This window comes from Pezoporus occidentalis, unplaced genomic scaffold (assembly GCF_034315485.1).
Source record: "Pezoporus occidentalis ecotype Australia unplaced genomic scaffold, CSIRO_AGI_Poc_V1 ctg11, whole genome shotgun sequence".
In the NCBI taxonomy this organism is placed as follows: Eukaryota; Metazoa; Chordata; class Aves; order Psittaciformes; family Psittacidae; genus Pezoporus; species Pezoporus occidentalis.
In genome coordinates this window covers 3,890,436-3,904,773 of record NW_026912886.1, presented here as the reverse complement: position 1 = coordinate 3,904,773, position 14,338 = coordinate 3,890,436, and the positions used below count along the sequence as shown (strand labels likewise).

Sequence of the window (14,338 nt, the reverse complement as noted above, 5' to 3'; positions counted from 1 at the left end):
AAGTAGCGTATGTACCAATTCCCTGCCTCTCTCATGTATTGCACTGGACATGCCATAGATTTGGCATTGTACATTTTGTAGTCCTTACACTTGTTTAGAAAAGAGAAGTAAAGCTGGCCCCTCTGCCTACATGTTTTATTTATTGCTTTATCAGCCCATAAATTCTGTGTTTGTACAACAGTTTGTCTGCATCATATGTTGACAGCCCATAGATAGCCTGAGACTAAATAAAGAGGGTAGCTGCTGTCAGGTTCCATGTAAATTCTCAGCTGGGTATGGTAATGCCATGCTAACTGGGGGAATTCTGACCTTGCCGAATGCCATCATCCTCTGCAAGGGTCCCTTAAAGTGTTCAGAGATCCTTGCAACTCATTCTTTGTGAATTCCTAACCCAGGCACCACTCATAAAGAATCACATTTTTTCTGTCCTTACTGGGTATTAAGTTGATTGTTCTCAGAGTTGATTCTCACCTTCAGCCTCACTCAATATCTATCCAAAGCTGCTGGGGTTTGTAATTGACTTAAATGGAGTTATACTTAGAACTTTATCAGAAAGTCTGCTGTATGCACAAGTTTGATTTCCATGTGATATATACCTAGTCATTACAATTGTAGGTTGATTTATTTACCTCCAAATATGGAAAGTTCACTGCAATCCATGGTTACTTTTCCTCAGTGTTTAAAATTTGTTCTTCATCTCTCATCTGAATTTGTTTAACTTATGTTCTACATCACCAGATGTTTCTCTGCTTTTACCTGTGCCTACTGTTGGACTCCATAGCTCTATAGTATCTCCATGTAGATCCTTAAGCACTGCAGTCAATCAACTTCTCACTTTTTCTTCTTAAACATCTTCAGAGTCAGGTACGTATTTCAGAACTACATTAATTCATAACTCTATTTTCAGAATTTGGATTATACAAATTTATCCTGCTCCTGGTGACCTGAATCACAGTGCTATTTTTAAATATTGGTGTCACATTAAATACTTCCATTAAACTTCTGTGGTTCACTCACTGTACAGTTTTGTAAGGTCTACTCTTAAAATTTTTTTTTCATATTCAGATGTATAATCCACATTGGAGTCAATGGAAATATACATTTTACGCAGGAATGGCAACATCAGACCTTAAACTAGCAGGCAACACCAACATAATGCTAACAATAAAGATTCATCTTGAAAGAGCTGAGAATCTACTGAGATTCTTCCTCTATTTCGTGACTCGTCTTTCTTTTATGACCTATTTTTAAGTTACTTACATTAAATAATTGTTTTTTTTTTCACAGAACCTATAACTGAATTTGCTAAAAGGTGAGCTAAATCCAGACCCAGTGCTATCAAGTCACAGAGTAATTGAAGGGGGAAAAGACCTTGGCAGGTCATCTTGTTTACTTTTTGAAATGAACCACTCACAAAGGACAAGACTTATGAATGTTATGACACATTACTGCAACGAGATTGTTGCTAATATATGTTGCTAGGCACCTTCTCACTGTGCATCCTTAACGTGTATTTTGGAGCAAAACTGCTAGTCAAACTAATATCAATTCTTATAGAAGTATGGATATGACTCTGAAGCCTTGTTTAAAGCACATAATGTGCAGCATGTTGACTTAAAAACGTTTCTTTATCTATGTGCATTTGTATTTTCATTCTACTTTGTCAGAAAGAGTATGAAGAATTAGTCTTCCCGCTTTTGGAATCATCTTAGTAAAATTAGGCCTTTGACAGAAATCTGTAAAGTTGGGTTTGTTTTGTTTTTTTGTTGTTTTTTTTTTTCTTTAATATATATAAAATGCTGTTGTAACATTTGCTCTTCTGGTCTTATTCTTTATTTACTACATTTTTTTGACATCTGTCCCTGTCTCTTTTCATCAAATATTTATCTGCAGCAGCTGAAAGAGCCTCATTTGTTTTAATTAAAAATAAGACCACCAAGCTGGGATCACTTCCTTAGCTCTTCCATGGCTTGCACAGACAGAGAGTAGATCTTGTGAGGTTTTCCTGAGGGTGGCCCATTGACAGCATTTCCCCCCCTCCCTATATCCTTTCCTTTTGCACCATGTTTATTTTTGGATTGAGAAATGTAATCAGAGCCACATTCCAGACAAAGAAACTTTTTACAGTTAACATGCATGAGAAAGGAGGAAGATCATGTTGTGTTTCGTTTGGTCTTTCACTGTGAGAAACCATTTTCTAATTTGTGGCTTCTGGAACGGAATGATCATTGCCACAGAAACACAGGAACTGTCACAGCAATAAGGCCTCTAGTTCAGCATGCTGATACTGACATAGGCAGCAGGCACTTGAGAAAAAACTGTAGAAATTCAGCTGAGGAATATCCTACTGGTTTAAAACATGTTTTTGCACCTCTCCTCACTAACTAATACCTGTCTTGTTTTTTAGGGCTCCTTTTGTTGCCTCCCCCCCCCCAGTGTTGACTTAAGGAAAAAACAAAGACAAAGAAGCAACCTAAAATAACTCCTTTGTGTAAAGTTAGCATTCTAAGCTCACGGTACAAGTTGATGCCTACTGCTACTAAAACTCTAAAACTGTTCTAGAAGGCGATTGGATCATGTTATTTTCAGTTTTACATGTCCTAGACAAATACTCTGGAGCGCAGACAGACTGCTCATGACTTCTAGAGATTGTGAAATGTGTTCTGGTCTCAGGATCCCTATGAAGTTGCGTAACACCCCTGGCCTTTCTCAGCCATCTTGATTATCTTAGTTTTTGCTAATGAGACAGAATTTTAAATTAGGTTTTTACATTTATGTAAGATGGAGGAGACAGAGGAGACTAATAAGCAAATCTTGTTTTTTTTCATACCCCATTTTACCTCATTCTTCATCTTACATGAGAAGTAAAAATTACAAGTCATCCCTGTGAATCACCAAATTAAAACTTCTTATATCCTCACTTAGCAAAACTTACCTTCAAAAATTACCCTACATCCATCTTCCCTGGCAGTGCGTTACCGTAGAGTCATCCAATGCTTAGACAGATATTTCTTACAATTGTCTGTTGGATACTAGGCATTAATTAGCTTTAAAATGAAAAGATATAATTTCTTTGTAGATGTAATCAGTTTAAGACTTACACTACAGTAGCTGGAGTTTTCTAAATCCTGAAAAAACTTATCAGACTCAAAGCCTGACAGTAACTTGTGCACCTCTCAGTTTAATTTGTAGGCAAAGTAGAAACACCGATGTGATCTTACATATCAAAAATTACTTCACTACATCATCTACATAAAAAATGGTTTCAGGTGAGTAAATATTTTTTTCCCTCATAATACACATATGCAAGAGGCACACATATAGCATGTTTCATAATATTTATGTAAAAGTTGTTAACTTACCCAGAGGTCAAAGGAGATTTTGTCTCAACATCTTTTCCAATTCACAGTATTCTCTCTTATTCTGCAGAACACAGTAATGTGGCTGCATAAAGTTGTCATGTAGGTCAGTTCTGTATTTGAGACATACAGGTAAAACTGACACAAAGCTTTAAGGGCACATATAAGACACATATATTGAGAGCACAATTTTAAATGAAAACTTGACCTCTAGATTGTCCTATACTGATATTTATATTATTGAAGTAACATTTACAGACAATAATTCACTGTATTATAGTTAAAATATTGTACTGTAACTGTCTAAGATCTTGATACTGGCATAAAGGAAAAGAATCAGTTATGTAACTTGGAATCAGAATTTAACCCTTTCCTTGCAAGATACTGAGACAGGAGACAGCACCGTTGCATAATCAATTGAACAATGGAAGGGTATTCAGGAACCTAGATTTTTCTTTCCAGCTCTGCCTGTGGATTGAGGGTGACCTTCGTCAATTGTGGTTTCTACTCTGTAAAATGCAACTATAAATTCTCTTTTTAGAAGTATCTTAAATGAAAATGTTCTGTAAAGTACCCTAGATTTGATGACAATTACTAACAATGGTAAGTGAAATCAGAGTTAAACTAATTTAAGAGAGACTATTAACTAGAAAGATTATGAGCTTGTCAAAAAGATATTAATTAAAGTCTGGGGACTGCTTGCCAGTGTCATTCTGAATTAATTGCTAATGAGTTTCTCTTAAAAGTGGAGTGCAGCTGCAAGAACATCAGGCTCAAAGGAAACTTGATTTTGTTTATCATTCATTTTTACTTTGTTTAGCAAAGGATTTCTAAATACCAAAGAACTGTTTCTGGCAAGGATATTTTTGATTACAAAAATATTTCTACAATCTAAATGGCAGGATTCACACACTATAACCTTCTACACGTTTCTCTCTTCCTGTAAATCTCTGAGAACAGAAAAACCTTCAGAACTATCTTGTATATCTTTTAAAAGGCAAAGAAGCTAAAAGCCAACTGGGTTTTTAGAACTAGTGGCACACAAAAAGGATTGATTGACAGACAGAGAGTTAGCGGTGGTTCTACTGACCCCCAAATCGTGTGGTTGGTGCCATGCTCTTTGGGGCTAGTATGACCCATGACAGCAATTCAGAACAGGCCAGATATTTCTCCTGATTTCAAGGCCTCCGCTTTATAGTTCTACTTAAGGGCACAGGCTGTTGGTGGGGGTGGGAAGTGATTCATATCCAATTCTGATCCTATTTACAGGCTATGTGTTCTAGCTTTTTGTATAAGAGTTTTGCTGTGATGTCTCACAGAAATAAGTGGTTTAGGAGGATATGTAGTTAAAGAAAGGCTGTACTCTGATCAGGCTTAAATTAGTACCCATTATACTCTTTAAAGACAGTATAGTTACACTGGTGTAAAACGAGGGGAAACAACCTGAAGACTGCAATCCCTGCCAGCAGGTTGAGCGGCCATGCTGGCAAAAAGCCTGTCCTACTTTAGAGCTCCCTTTCTTGTCAGTGATAGAGACTCCCCTGCTGTGACTCTTTAGACAAGACTTAGTCAGACTGACTTTTCAGTTTAGGCATCCAAGGAGCAATTGCAGATACTTTCTGTTCAACAGTAGTGAGCAGGCACTCACAAAAGAGAAAAGAAATGTATCCCATTGAACATCTGTTAAGCTATTCATTTCCTTATTTTATGCTACCCAATAGTATCATCATTTTGTATCAGCCCCTGGGTTAAAGAGAAACACAGCTATGTTTAAGGAAGTTGAAGAGTTCTGTTCTACTTCAGGCAGAAATTTTTGAAATACTGGGAATTTAGTGAAAAAAAAGTATTTTTGATAAAGCTCTGCCAACAAAGAAAGAAATGACAAGCTGTTATTTTTCTAATCCTACAGTTTCAGTTTGAAAATATGAAAGCTGTCACTACGTATAATTCTGCTAGTTCAGGTATGTTAAATCCTGACAAGACTGTCAGGCCCAAAATGCACAGTTCTGGCCTTGTGGAAATCAGTGACAAAAATACCATTTGATTTTAAAAGATGCCAAAATTATACCAAAGCAGCTTGATTTTCTATACCCCAGAAAATAAAAATATGATTTGCACCTTCCCATAATGACCTTTCTGTTCAGACAGTCATGATCTTCATCATATTGCAATGCTTCAGCATTTTGGTTTTTGTTTTGGATGCTGTCATTTTAGCAGTGCAAATACTAAATGATATGGGAATATGGTGCTTTGAAGTGCTGACAACTATTCTGTTAATGGCTTGGGAATATGGCTAGCACAGCTGTCTCCATATTGCTTGTGAACAGAACTCCTCTTCTGTTTGCTTCACAAAACTTGATGACAGAGTATTAGTAATTTTGAAACTCTTTAATACACTAATTAAAAGTCATCTTCCTCATACTTACAAAACCATGTCAGGAAAGAGTAACATAGTACTATTACATTAACCATCCCATTCGAAACATCTGGACTCTAAACCTATAGGTTCAGAATCCCTGGCAGAATTTACCAAACATTTCTGTTCAAATATTGACATGATAAAGTTCATAGCATTTTTCTTCAGAGGGATTTGAACCAGGTCCCAAAGTTTCCTTGTTTGATAGTATATTTATCATTGTGCCATCACTTCTCTACTCATACACACAGATACATACACTATATAGAAAGTCTTTCTTGTGTGTTCCATTGCTATATGTGTGGTATACAATATGCTGGACCAAGCAAGGGCAGGACAGCAGTGAGAGAAATCTTTTTCACAGAAACCTCTAGGATTGAAGTACTAAGTCTCCTGTGGAAGTGAGACACAATAGAATGACAGAACAACTTTCTGTGTGCCATGTGTGAAGACTCTTACCTGGCAGTGAATCTGCTATTGCACTGAGAAAAAGAGAAGGGCCTGTAGTCCACCATGTTTTCTGGGACTCAGAGACACTGTTTAACCAAGGCAGAATTCTTTGACAACAAAGTATGTCTTGTGAGACAGCCACTAAATTGTAGCTGTACTTGGTGATCATAATGTAACTAATAAACATACACTGCAAGGTGAATTCCATGCAATGTCTGGTCAGTGTCAGGAATCCTCTAGTAACATATAGGCAAGGAAGTTCAGCGATTCACACACCAAGCTCAGAGTGACTACAGTTGCCAGTTGATTATAATGAAGAAAAGTTACTAAATTCTTAAAATTAAAAAATGTGTTAGAAAAAGGGGGAGGTCAGAGCAAACGCAGTATCCTGTTGTCCTAGTATTGAAATACCTTTGAACAATTACTACAGCAACTTATAGTCTGTGTGGTTTACAGATACACTGTACCACTGATTCATGACAAGCATTACTTTACTAGATGCTCCGATTTGAGATTTCTAGGCATCCCATCTAATCTTTTAATCCAATAATCCTAAAATCCAGAAATTAAAGAATGTTTTGACAAAGCAATGTGAGGTTCATTCCTCTAATTATGCTGCACAGTTTAAGCTCACTGATTTCAAATACGTAGTAATGTACCCATGTAAAATACATACGCAGTATGTGTTAGTAACTTACTACAGCAATAGATGCTGCTGAAGAATGCAGCCTATTAACAGCTTCATCCAAACTGAAACTACATTAAGCCATCTTATTGCCAAAGAAGAAAACTCTGGAGGAAGCGTCCACTTAAGCAATTCAGTTTCCCTGCTGAGAATGCATGCAATTACACCTCTAACACTAAGTCCAACAATATTTTAAAAATGTAGAATTTAATAAGCAACTTCTAGAAGCCCCTCTCATTCTGTCATGCGGGCTGGTGTTTCCTATCAGAAAGTGCAGATTCTCTTGATTGAGAGACATGAAATGTTGCTCAAGTACTGAAGCCATGGAAAGACTATATTTATATTATGTGTTGGTTAATTTAAGATAATAACAAAAATACTTCTATATATTCTTCCCATGGTAGAATTATACTTGATAAAGTGTTAATGGACACCCTTCTCCATTCCTAGACACTAAATCATTCCTTCTTTTATTGACCTGGTTTTCTGAGAGGTACGAAAATTAACAGACATCTGACTAATTTCTGGAAAACTTCTCCATCATAAAGGATCTCTGAAGCAGTAGGCTGACAATTTGCCATTTGCAGTCTTGCCACATCAAGAATGTCTGCACTGCTGGACCCAATCTAAAGAGCACAACTTCCCATGCTGGGCTCACTCTCCAGAAAGAGGTCCCAGTGACTTAAGACCCTCTACATGTGCTCCTCTGCATGTCCTGTCTATCAATCTGCTTTGCTTGTCTAACTGTAATGGTTCTGTGGGAGGATCCTTAGGGCTGCAGAAAGGAACAAACTGAAGAAAGAATTAGGTACTTGACTACTAATCTCTGAAGTAGCTAGTACTGGTGACTGGCTGCAATTCAGGCACCATACAAAAATGAGTAACAAGAGGAAAAGGTGGGATTAGAGGCAGTTTACCAGGCCTCAAATTATATCCATTCTATCATCTGTCCCTCAGCTGCAGCTTGATGATGATGAGACTGGTGAATGAGTAGGGAAAAAAGTTACACAGCAGGCCTGGGGGAAGCGAAAGCACTGCTGAACTTCTGAAGGTGAATGCTCTTGTGCTATTTGGTAACATATGAGAGAAATATGGAGCTTGTAGGGTTTGCCCCAGAAGCTGGAAGAGCAACTAAATAATACATTGAACCTGTTGTAGCAGAAATGCGTAACAGAATCACATAATCATTTAGATTGGAAAAAAAAAAAAGATCTATGCTGCACAGAAAACAGTGCACATAAATGATCTTAAGATTACTGAGTCCAACTGAGCTGCTTTTCAGAATTTTAAATTGGGCTCAGGTTACATATGAAGCCTGTACTATCACAGTCTGATACAGTATGTGTGTCCAGTAAAGTACTAGTTTGCTAGTGAAACAAATTCTAATGTTTTATTTGTGAGTCCTGTTGACCTTCATCCTGGTAAGAGGATAAAATGTTAAAAAGCACAGAAATAGACAAGAGTGTTTTTTTACAAGTGGAACCTTTGTAATAGAAAGAGTATGTGTGACAGGATGGCTTGTCTTGTTTGCTGTTTGTTTTGAGGGGGAGGTGGCTAATGAACAAAGCAATTACTAGAGACAAAGATTCAGCTTTTGCACTGTCCCAACAATCTAGGGGAATTGAATCCACTGGCTGCCTGTAGCCAATTCTTGTAATCCCTCCATTAACCCTTTTGTTCAGTGAGCACTCAATCTTCCAATAGAAGTAAACTGCAGTTTGCTTGTCCCTGTGTCTACATTTTCCTTTCACTTCTACACTGGGCAGAAATCCTCTGTAGTGGTTGGTTCCCTTTAAATGCATCAGTCTATTATCAGACCATGTCCAGTTTTTCCAATCTTGACATCATTATTATTAGAAATATAGTGTACAGTGATATTATTCAAATGACCACACTGAATCTCTCCTCTTTTCCTAATGATCTTCCATAACTTCACTGACTTGTAACTTTTGTGTTGATATGTGCTTTTTAAAATCCTTTGCCCAGAAGCTACAGGCTTAATTATTTTTTATCATGTATGTATTGTATGGGCTGAGATGAAAGCCATGGCTCAGCAAAGTCTTGGCTAAATATGCCTATTAGCATCAAATACTCATTCTAAAAAAGGGCTGCTATGCACCTGCTATTGTAATTCACATTAGGTTATTAAAATCAAAACAAAGTGTCAGACTAGAAACAGAGCAGTGCTATGATCTGTGAGAAGACATCAAAAGTGGACAGATTATGAAGTCTGATATGGCTACTGGAGTCACATGTAAATTTAGACTATTTCTGTGTAAGATTTTTAGGTGATATCCTCAGCAGAGATAACTGGCACTGAAAACAACACTGTTGGTTTATATCAGCAAGATACAGATCCTTTTTGTCTTGCATAAAACATTAATTACTAGCTTTTATGCAGTTGTCCTGCCCACAGTGATTCTCTGAGTAGGGGTGGAGCAAATATTTTTTGCAAGGAAAAGCTGAAAAGCATTTCCTTCTCACCTTCTCGAGGCACCCATCCTGGACCACTGTTTAAAACAGGATGCTAGGGTAGGTGGGCTTTTGGTTTGACCCAGCACAGGTGCTTCTAACTTCTTAAATACTCACTCTTCACCTGGAACAAAACCTGTTGTTTCTCTTTTGGTTCTAGTCCCTGCCAGCCAGAATTAGGGAAGCAAATGACTGCACTGAAGTAACTACTGAAACTCTCTGCTTCAAATTCTTTCATGTGAGACACTGAAATGGCTCCTTTCTGCCCAAATTTCCAGAGTCAGAACTTGGTAGAAGTTGATACACTTCTCTCTGCCAACAGGAGAATCACACATTTTGTAAGTATAGAGTGGGGGATACAGTTAGCCAACTGGACACTTCATACACTGATCAGGAGATATTCCAAAACTACAGACTGCCTATTACAGTTGTATCCTGCAGTGCTGTTGACATTCTGCTCTATGTCTCAGAGTATGAGATAGCAGCATGTATTACCTCAGCTAGGAAAGATGAAAAAGAAAACATCGCTTATCAATAGACATGGACCAAATTGTTCCTCAGAAATAAGGTGACCTGAAACTGCGCTATAGCAACTCTAAGCCTTGGGGAAAAAAGGTTGCATTGAACTGCACATGAACAGACAATATTAGAGGTTTAGGATGAGCAAAGAAGACGCTTCAGAAGTACAGAAGTATCAACTAAGCCTTGGTATCCAACAGATGCTTAATTGAAATGAAAAAAAAAGAATGAAATATAAATATCAAAGTACATACAGAAGAATACTCTGTGAGTAGCTGTAACTACTTAGTGAAATGACTGAATAGATCAGATCTTCTTTCCAAGTCTAGAAATTTTTTAGTACACAGATGGTCTAAAATTCAGTGGAAAAAAAAGTATCACATCATAAGTCAGTTGTTTAACATACTCTGTGTTTATATAAACTATGGGTAGACACAGCATTACTGTAATATTGTGGTTGAGAAATCAGGCACTCAGGGGTCAGAAAATGCAGCACAGGTCAAACCACAACCATAATTCTCCCCTTTTCTTGCTTATGCCTGAAAAGATGAGACTGGATGTTCTACTAACTTATGTGAGGGGGCCTGAGTGCATCAGTAGTATTTAATGGTCCTGACCAGCCTTACCTGAGGCCTCTACCCACAACCCTGTCCATGAGCCCAGAAGCTTCATTTAAGAACAGCCCTGTGCCTTCAGTCCCTGCCTGAGCTATGTTTTAGTTGTGCTTGTGTTTGGCCCTAGACCCTGCTGATCAGATTATGAGGTGGGCTGACCTCTCAGCTTCATCTCTATTCTGCCTGTTACTATGATGCTGCCTGATGATTCCTGGGCTGACCCTGACCTGCAGACTGCCTGCCTGCCTTGATGTCGGACCTTCCTTGCTGCTACAAGCTTGCCTGGTATTTGGACTTTGGCTTAATCCCTGAGCCTTCCCTGCTGTCTTGCTCTGGCCCTGTGGGACAGGCCAAGACCACTGGTTAAGAGATGACAATCAATTATTAAAATCTTACAACTACTGCACTGCAGTAGTTGTGTGCAAGTGTGATAACATAATACTCATGAACGGTACATTAAAACACATGTCTTTAGGTAAAAAGCAACTTCTTCAAAACCCTTAAAAATATTTGAAGTTTTGTATGAGACTTCACAAAACCATTTTTATTGGCCTCCTAACATTTGGCTATCTCTCTGTTTTTTCAATTTTTTTTCAAAATCTTTTAGACTTCAGTTATGAAAAGTGAAATTTCTCTTAGCCAAAAAAAGAAAAAAAAAATTTGAGGTTGTTTATAAACTTGTGTCAGAAATACCAGTGTGTTTTATCTCTGCTGTTAGTTTTTCTAAGACAAAGAGTTCCATACAGAATATCAAGAAAAGGATGGAGCACTTTCAAACTGACAAAGCATTACATGCTTCAAGTCTTAAGTGGACAGGAGGTGAAAACTTCTGGCATATTAGAATTTGCTGGCTCCTGCTGATTTCAGGGGACCAACACCTTACCCAATAGCTGCAACAGAGAGAACATTCTGTCAGATGAAATGTTTCCAGAGACAACAAAAAAAAAATAATCGGGAGATGTCTCCTGGTAAGAATCACACTGCCCAAGAGAAACCAAACTGACAAAAGGGTTGCTGCTCAAAGGCATTCTCATTGGCAAAATATGTGTTTAATTTGCACAGCTAAGGAAACTTCAAATATTTAAGGGGTGGGGAAGGGGCTGTAGAAACTGTAACCTGTTCTGCATTAGTGAGATATGGTTAGAAAGCAACAATCGGTGGCTTTGGCATTGGCAGTGTGAAAGCTCAGGCCAGTACCTAAGCAGTCTCTAGTCTGTTAAGATTCATTTACCAGTTTCAAGATGAAATTGCAAAGACTTCTTTGGAGTTTGAAAAACTTGAAGAACGTCTCAAAGAGAGAAATTGAGGGATCGGGAGAAGAAAAAAAAAACACAACAAAACAGCAGAAGGAAAAAACTGTCTTTTGAAGTTTTCGTATGTAAGGAAAGACCTGTGCCTTTAAAGCAAACTTTCCTGATGTTACAAATCCAAAAAAACTCACTGTGGCCAAAAGCCATATTGCATATAGTTATCTTTGAAAGGAAGGGGGAGGGAGATAAGTTCACAAGCAGGAAATGGCTTCCAGGTGTCTCCCTACCCCAGTGCACAACTCGATCACTGCAGTCAGTGATGCCAGGTTTAGTAGTCCCAGCTGTCTTGCTTCTCAGGGATTTGGACTAATCATGCATTATCACAGCCCTTCTCCTGGTGACAAAGCATAACCCTGGCTCTGGAGCTGTGCTTGAACTGCTTGCAGGCTGTGGGTGATTGAAAAAGTTACAGGTAGGCCTTCTCAATCAAGTAGGAGCATGTGGAAATAAGCAGGGTATATATACATACATCTGTGAATGCACCAATGCCCATGTGCACAGAAATTCAAACCACATCTGTTTCTGGAACTAGACAACAGAATCAGTTATTCTGCTTCTTGGTGTGCTGTGGAAGGAAGTAACTGAACGTGGCACACTCTTTCCATTCCAGCACTGTACAGCTGGTAAAGAGGGAGAAAAAGAAGAGAAAAAAATCAGTTCAATTTATTCTCAGTGTTGCCTCCCTCTCCCCACTTCTTCCAGCTGTAGAAACACTTCCTTGTAGGGTGTTATGCTTTCATTGCGCAAATAGATGTAGAAGGAGCTTTCTAAATCCTCATTACAGCTTGTTAGTTAAAAATGTAACAAAAAAGTAAATAGCTTATATGTCTGGCACAGAAAGGAAAGTTAGTTTTAAGGAGTACTGTTAAAACATTCTCTTTTGGCCTTGTCCTCATGCAAAAACCTGAATTCACAGCATTAAACACACAGACAAGTGAGGCTATCCATCCTATTACATTATTTACATCAGTACAAGCCCACGGCATGATGCAGTCAGTAGAAGAGTGCCCTTTTATTTGGCAATGAAGTCACATTCCATGCTGGCTAACTTTACTGTTTTCCGGTTAACCAAAATCAATTTAATAAGCAGCAGGGAATGTAACATCTTGCTGGGGTTGGGGGAATAAAGAAAATCAAAAGTAATTTTATTTTTATTGAATATATGGTGCCACAAAATAGAGAGCATTTACTTGGCTGCAGAAGCAATGAATATTTGCATTCTCAGGGCTGATGAAAGTTTCTCCATTGCTGTACCAAGAGACACTGGTTTTACTGTGTTCTTTGGAAGACCATTTTGAACAAAACTCTGAAGGTCTGCATTCAAGTATAAAATGTTTAGTGATTGTTTCCTTTTTAAAGCTGAATGAAAGTATAACTTTCAGGATAGGAAAGTATAACTGTTCCTATCCTGAAAAAGTGATTTAGAATGACAGTTTTCTTAAGATAAAAAGGTGAGACTGGTGGCTTGACACTAGCTAGCACCAGCCATATTCAGACTATGTCTCCAAGTTGTGGAATGGCAATTGTTACATGCCTGTATTGTGAAACTCATAACAATTCTTTAATTTGATGTATTAGATCACATTATATTAGACATATGAAGAGTCAGGAAACCACCTGATGATACCAGGAAACACCCTGATGATACCAGAAAACACCCTGATGATACCAACGCGCCTACATCAAGGTATGCTGAATACACCAGCACTCTATATTCAGTTGATGATTTTGTGAAGCTCTGACATTTCCACCTTGGGGTAGGGTCATGCTTCTGTTTTTATTTTTCCACTAAAATTTTTAATATTGTAACTTTTAATCTTTATTTCTGAGTGTGTAGGAAACCCTACAAAGCTTGAAACTGTAGTCTACGAATTCTATTGTCAAAACAGGAAAACTACATGACTCTGTAATCCAAAGTTTTATTACCTACTTTTTGCCTAACTGCTTAGCTTCTTCCCAGATCTGACTGTTTCAGAATTAAGCATACTACTCCTGCACCATATGTTCAGATGCGGCAAGGGAGAAGGGAGTTGTTTTTCAATTGGCTCACTGTCTTTTAATGAGGCAGGGGACTTGTGACCTCAGTGCATTGTGGCTGATAAATGGTAGGATGTACCCGCACACATTCAGAAAACCTGCAAACAAAATGAGTTGTGGGTAATCTCTAGCCTTTACTAGGAAAAGGCAATCTGTGGGTAAACACTTAAGCAGAAAGCTAATGCTTAATAGCATGTGATTTTAAACTGCCAGTGCACAAGCCTGTCAACATTTATTTCCAGGTTCTCTGATCCTCTTTATTAGTTTCCTGTCTTGCTTTCATCTTAAACAAGTCACAGAGAGGTTTGATTTTCTTTTGCTAACAGATATTCTTTTTTTTTTCCTTCAAATCTGTTTGCATTTCTCCAGGATCTGAACAGGTTAAAAATGTTGTTTGTGCTGCTGAAGGTAAAGTATGCTCTTAAACAAAAAGTTATGTAACTTACACAGAATAATATCACATGCTAGACCATTAT

The 14,338-nt window shown here is 37.9% G+C and overlaps 1 protein-coding gene across 3 annotated transcripts in view; it reads right to left on the bottom strand.

The window, feature by feature from the left end:
* The window catches only part of LOC134168200 (proline-rich protein 36-like), a 33,758-nt gene that overhangs the window by 5,278 nt on the left and 14,142 nt on the right, over positions 1–14,338 (bottom strand). For all 3 annotated transcript variants that reach the window (XM_062627663.1, XM_062627647.1, XM_062627655.1), the window contains exon 2: positions 3,363–3,472. In XM_062627663.1, coding sequence (XP_062483647.1) covers positions 3,467–3,472 — 6 coding nt within the window. In that variant the 3' untranslated portion in view covers positions 3,363–3,466. The remainder of the gene's footprint in view (positions 1–3,362; positions 3,473–14,338) is intronic.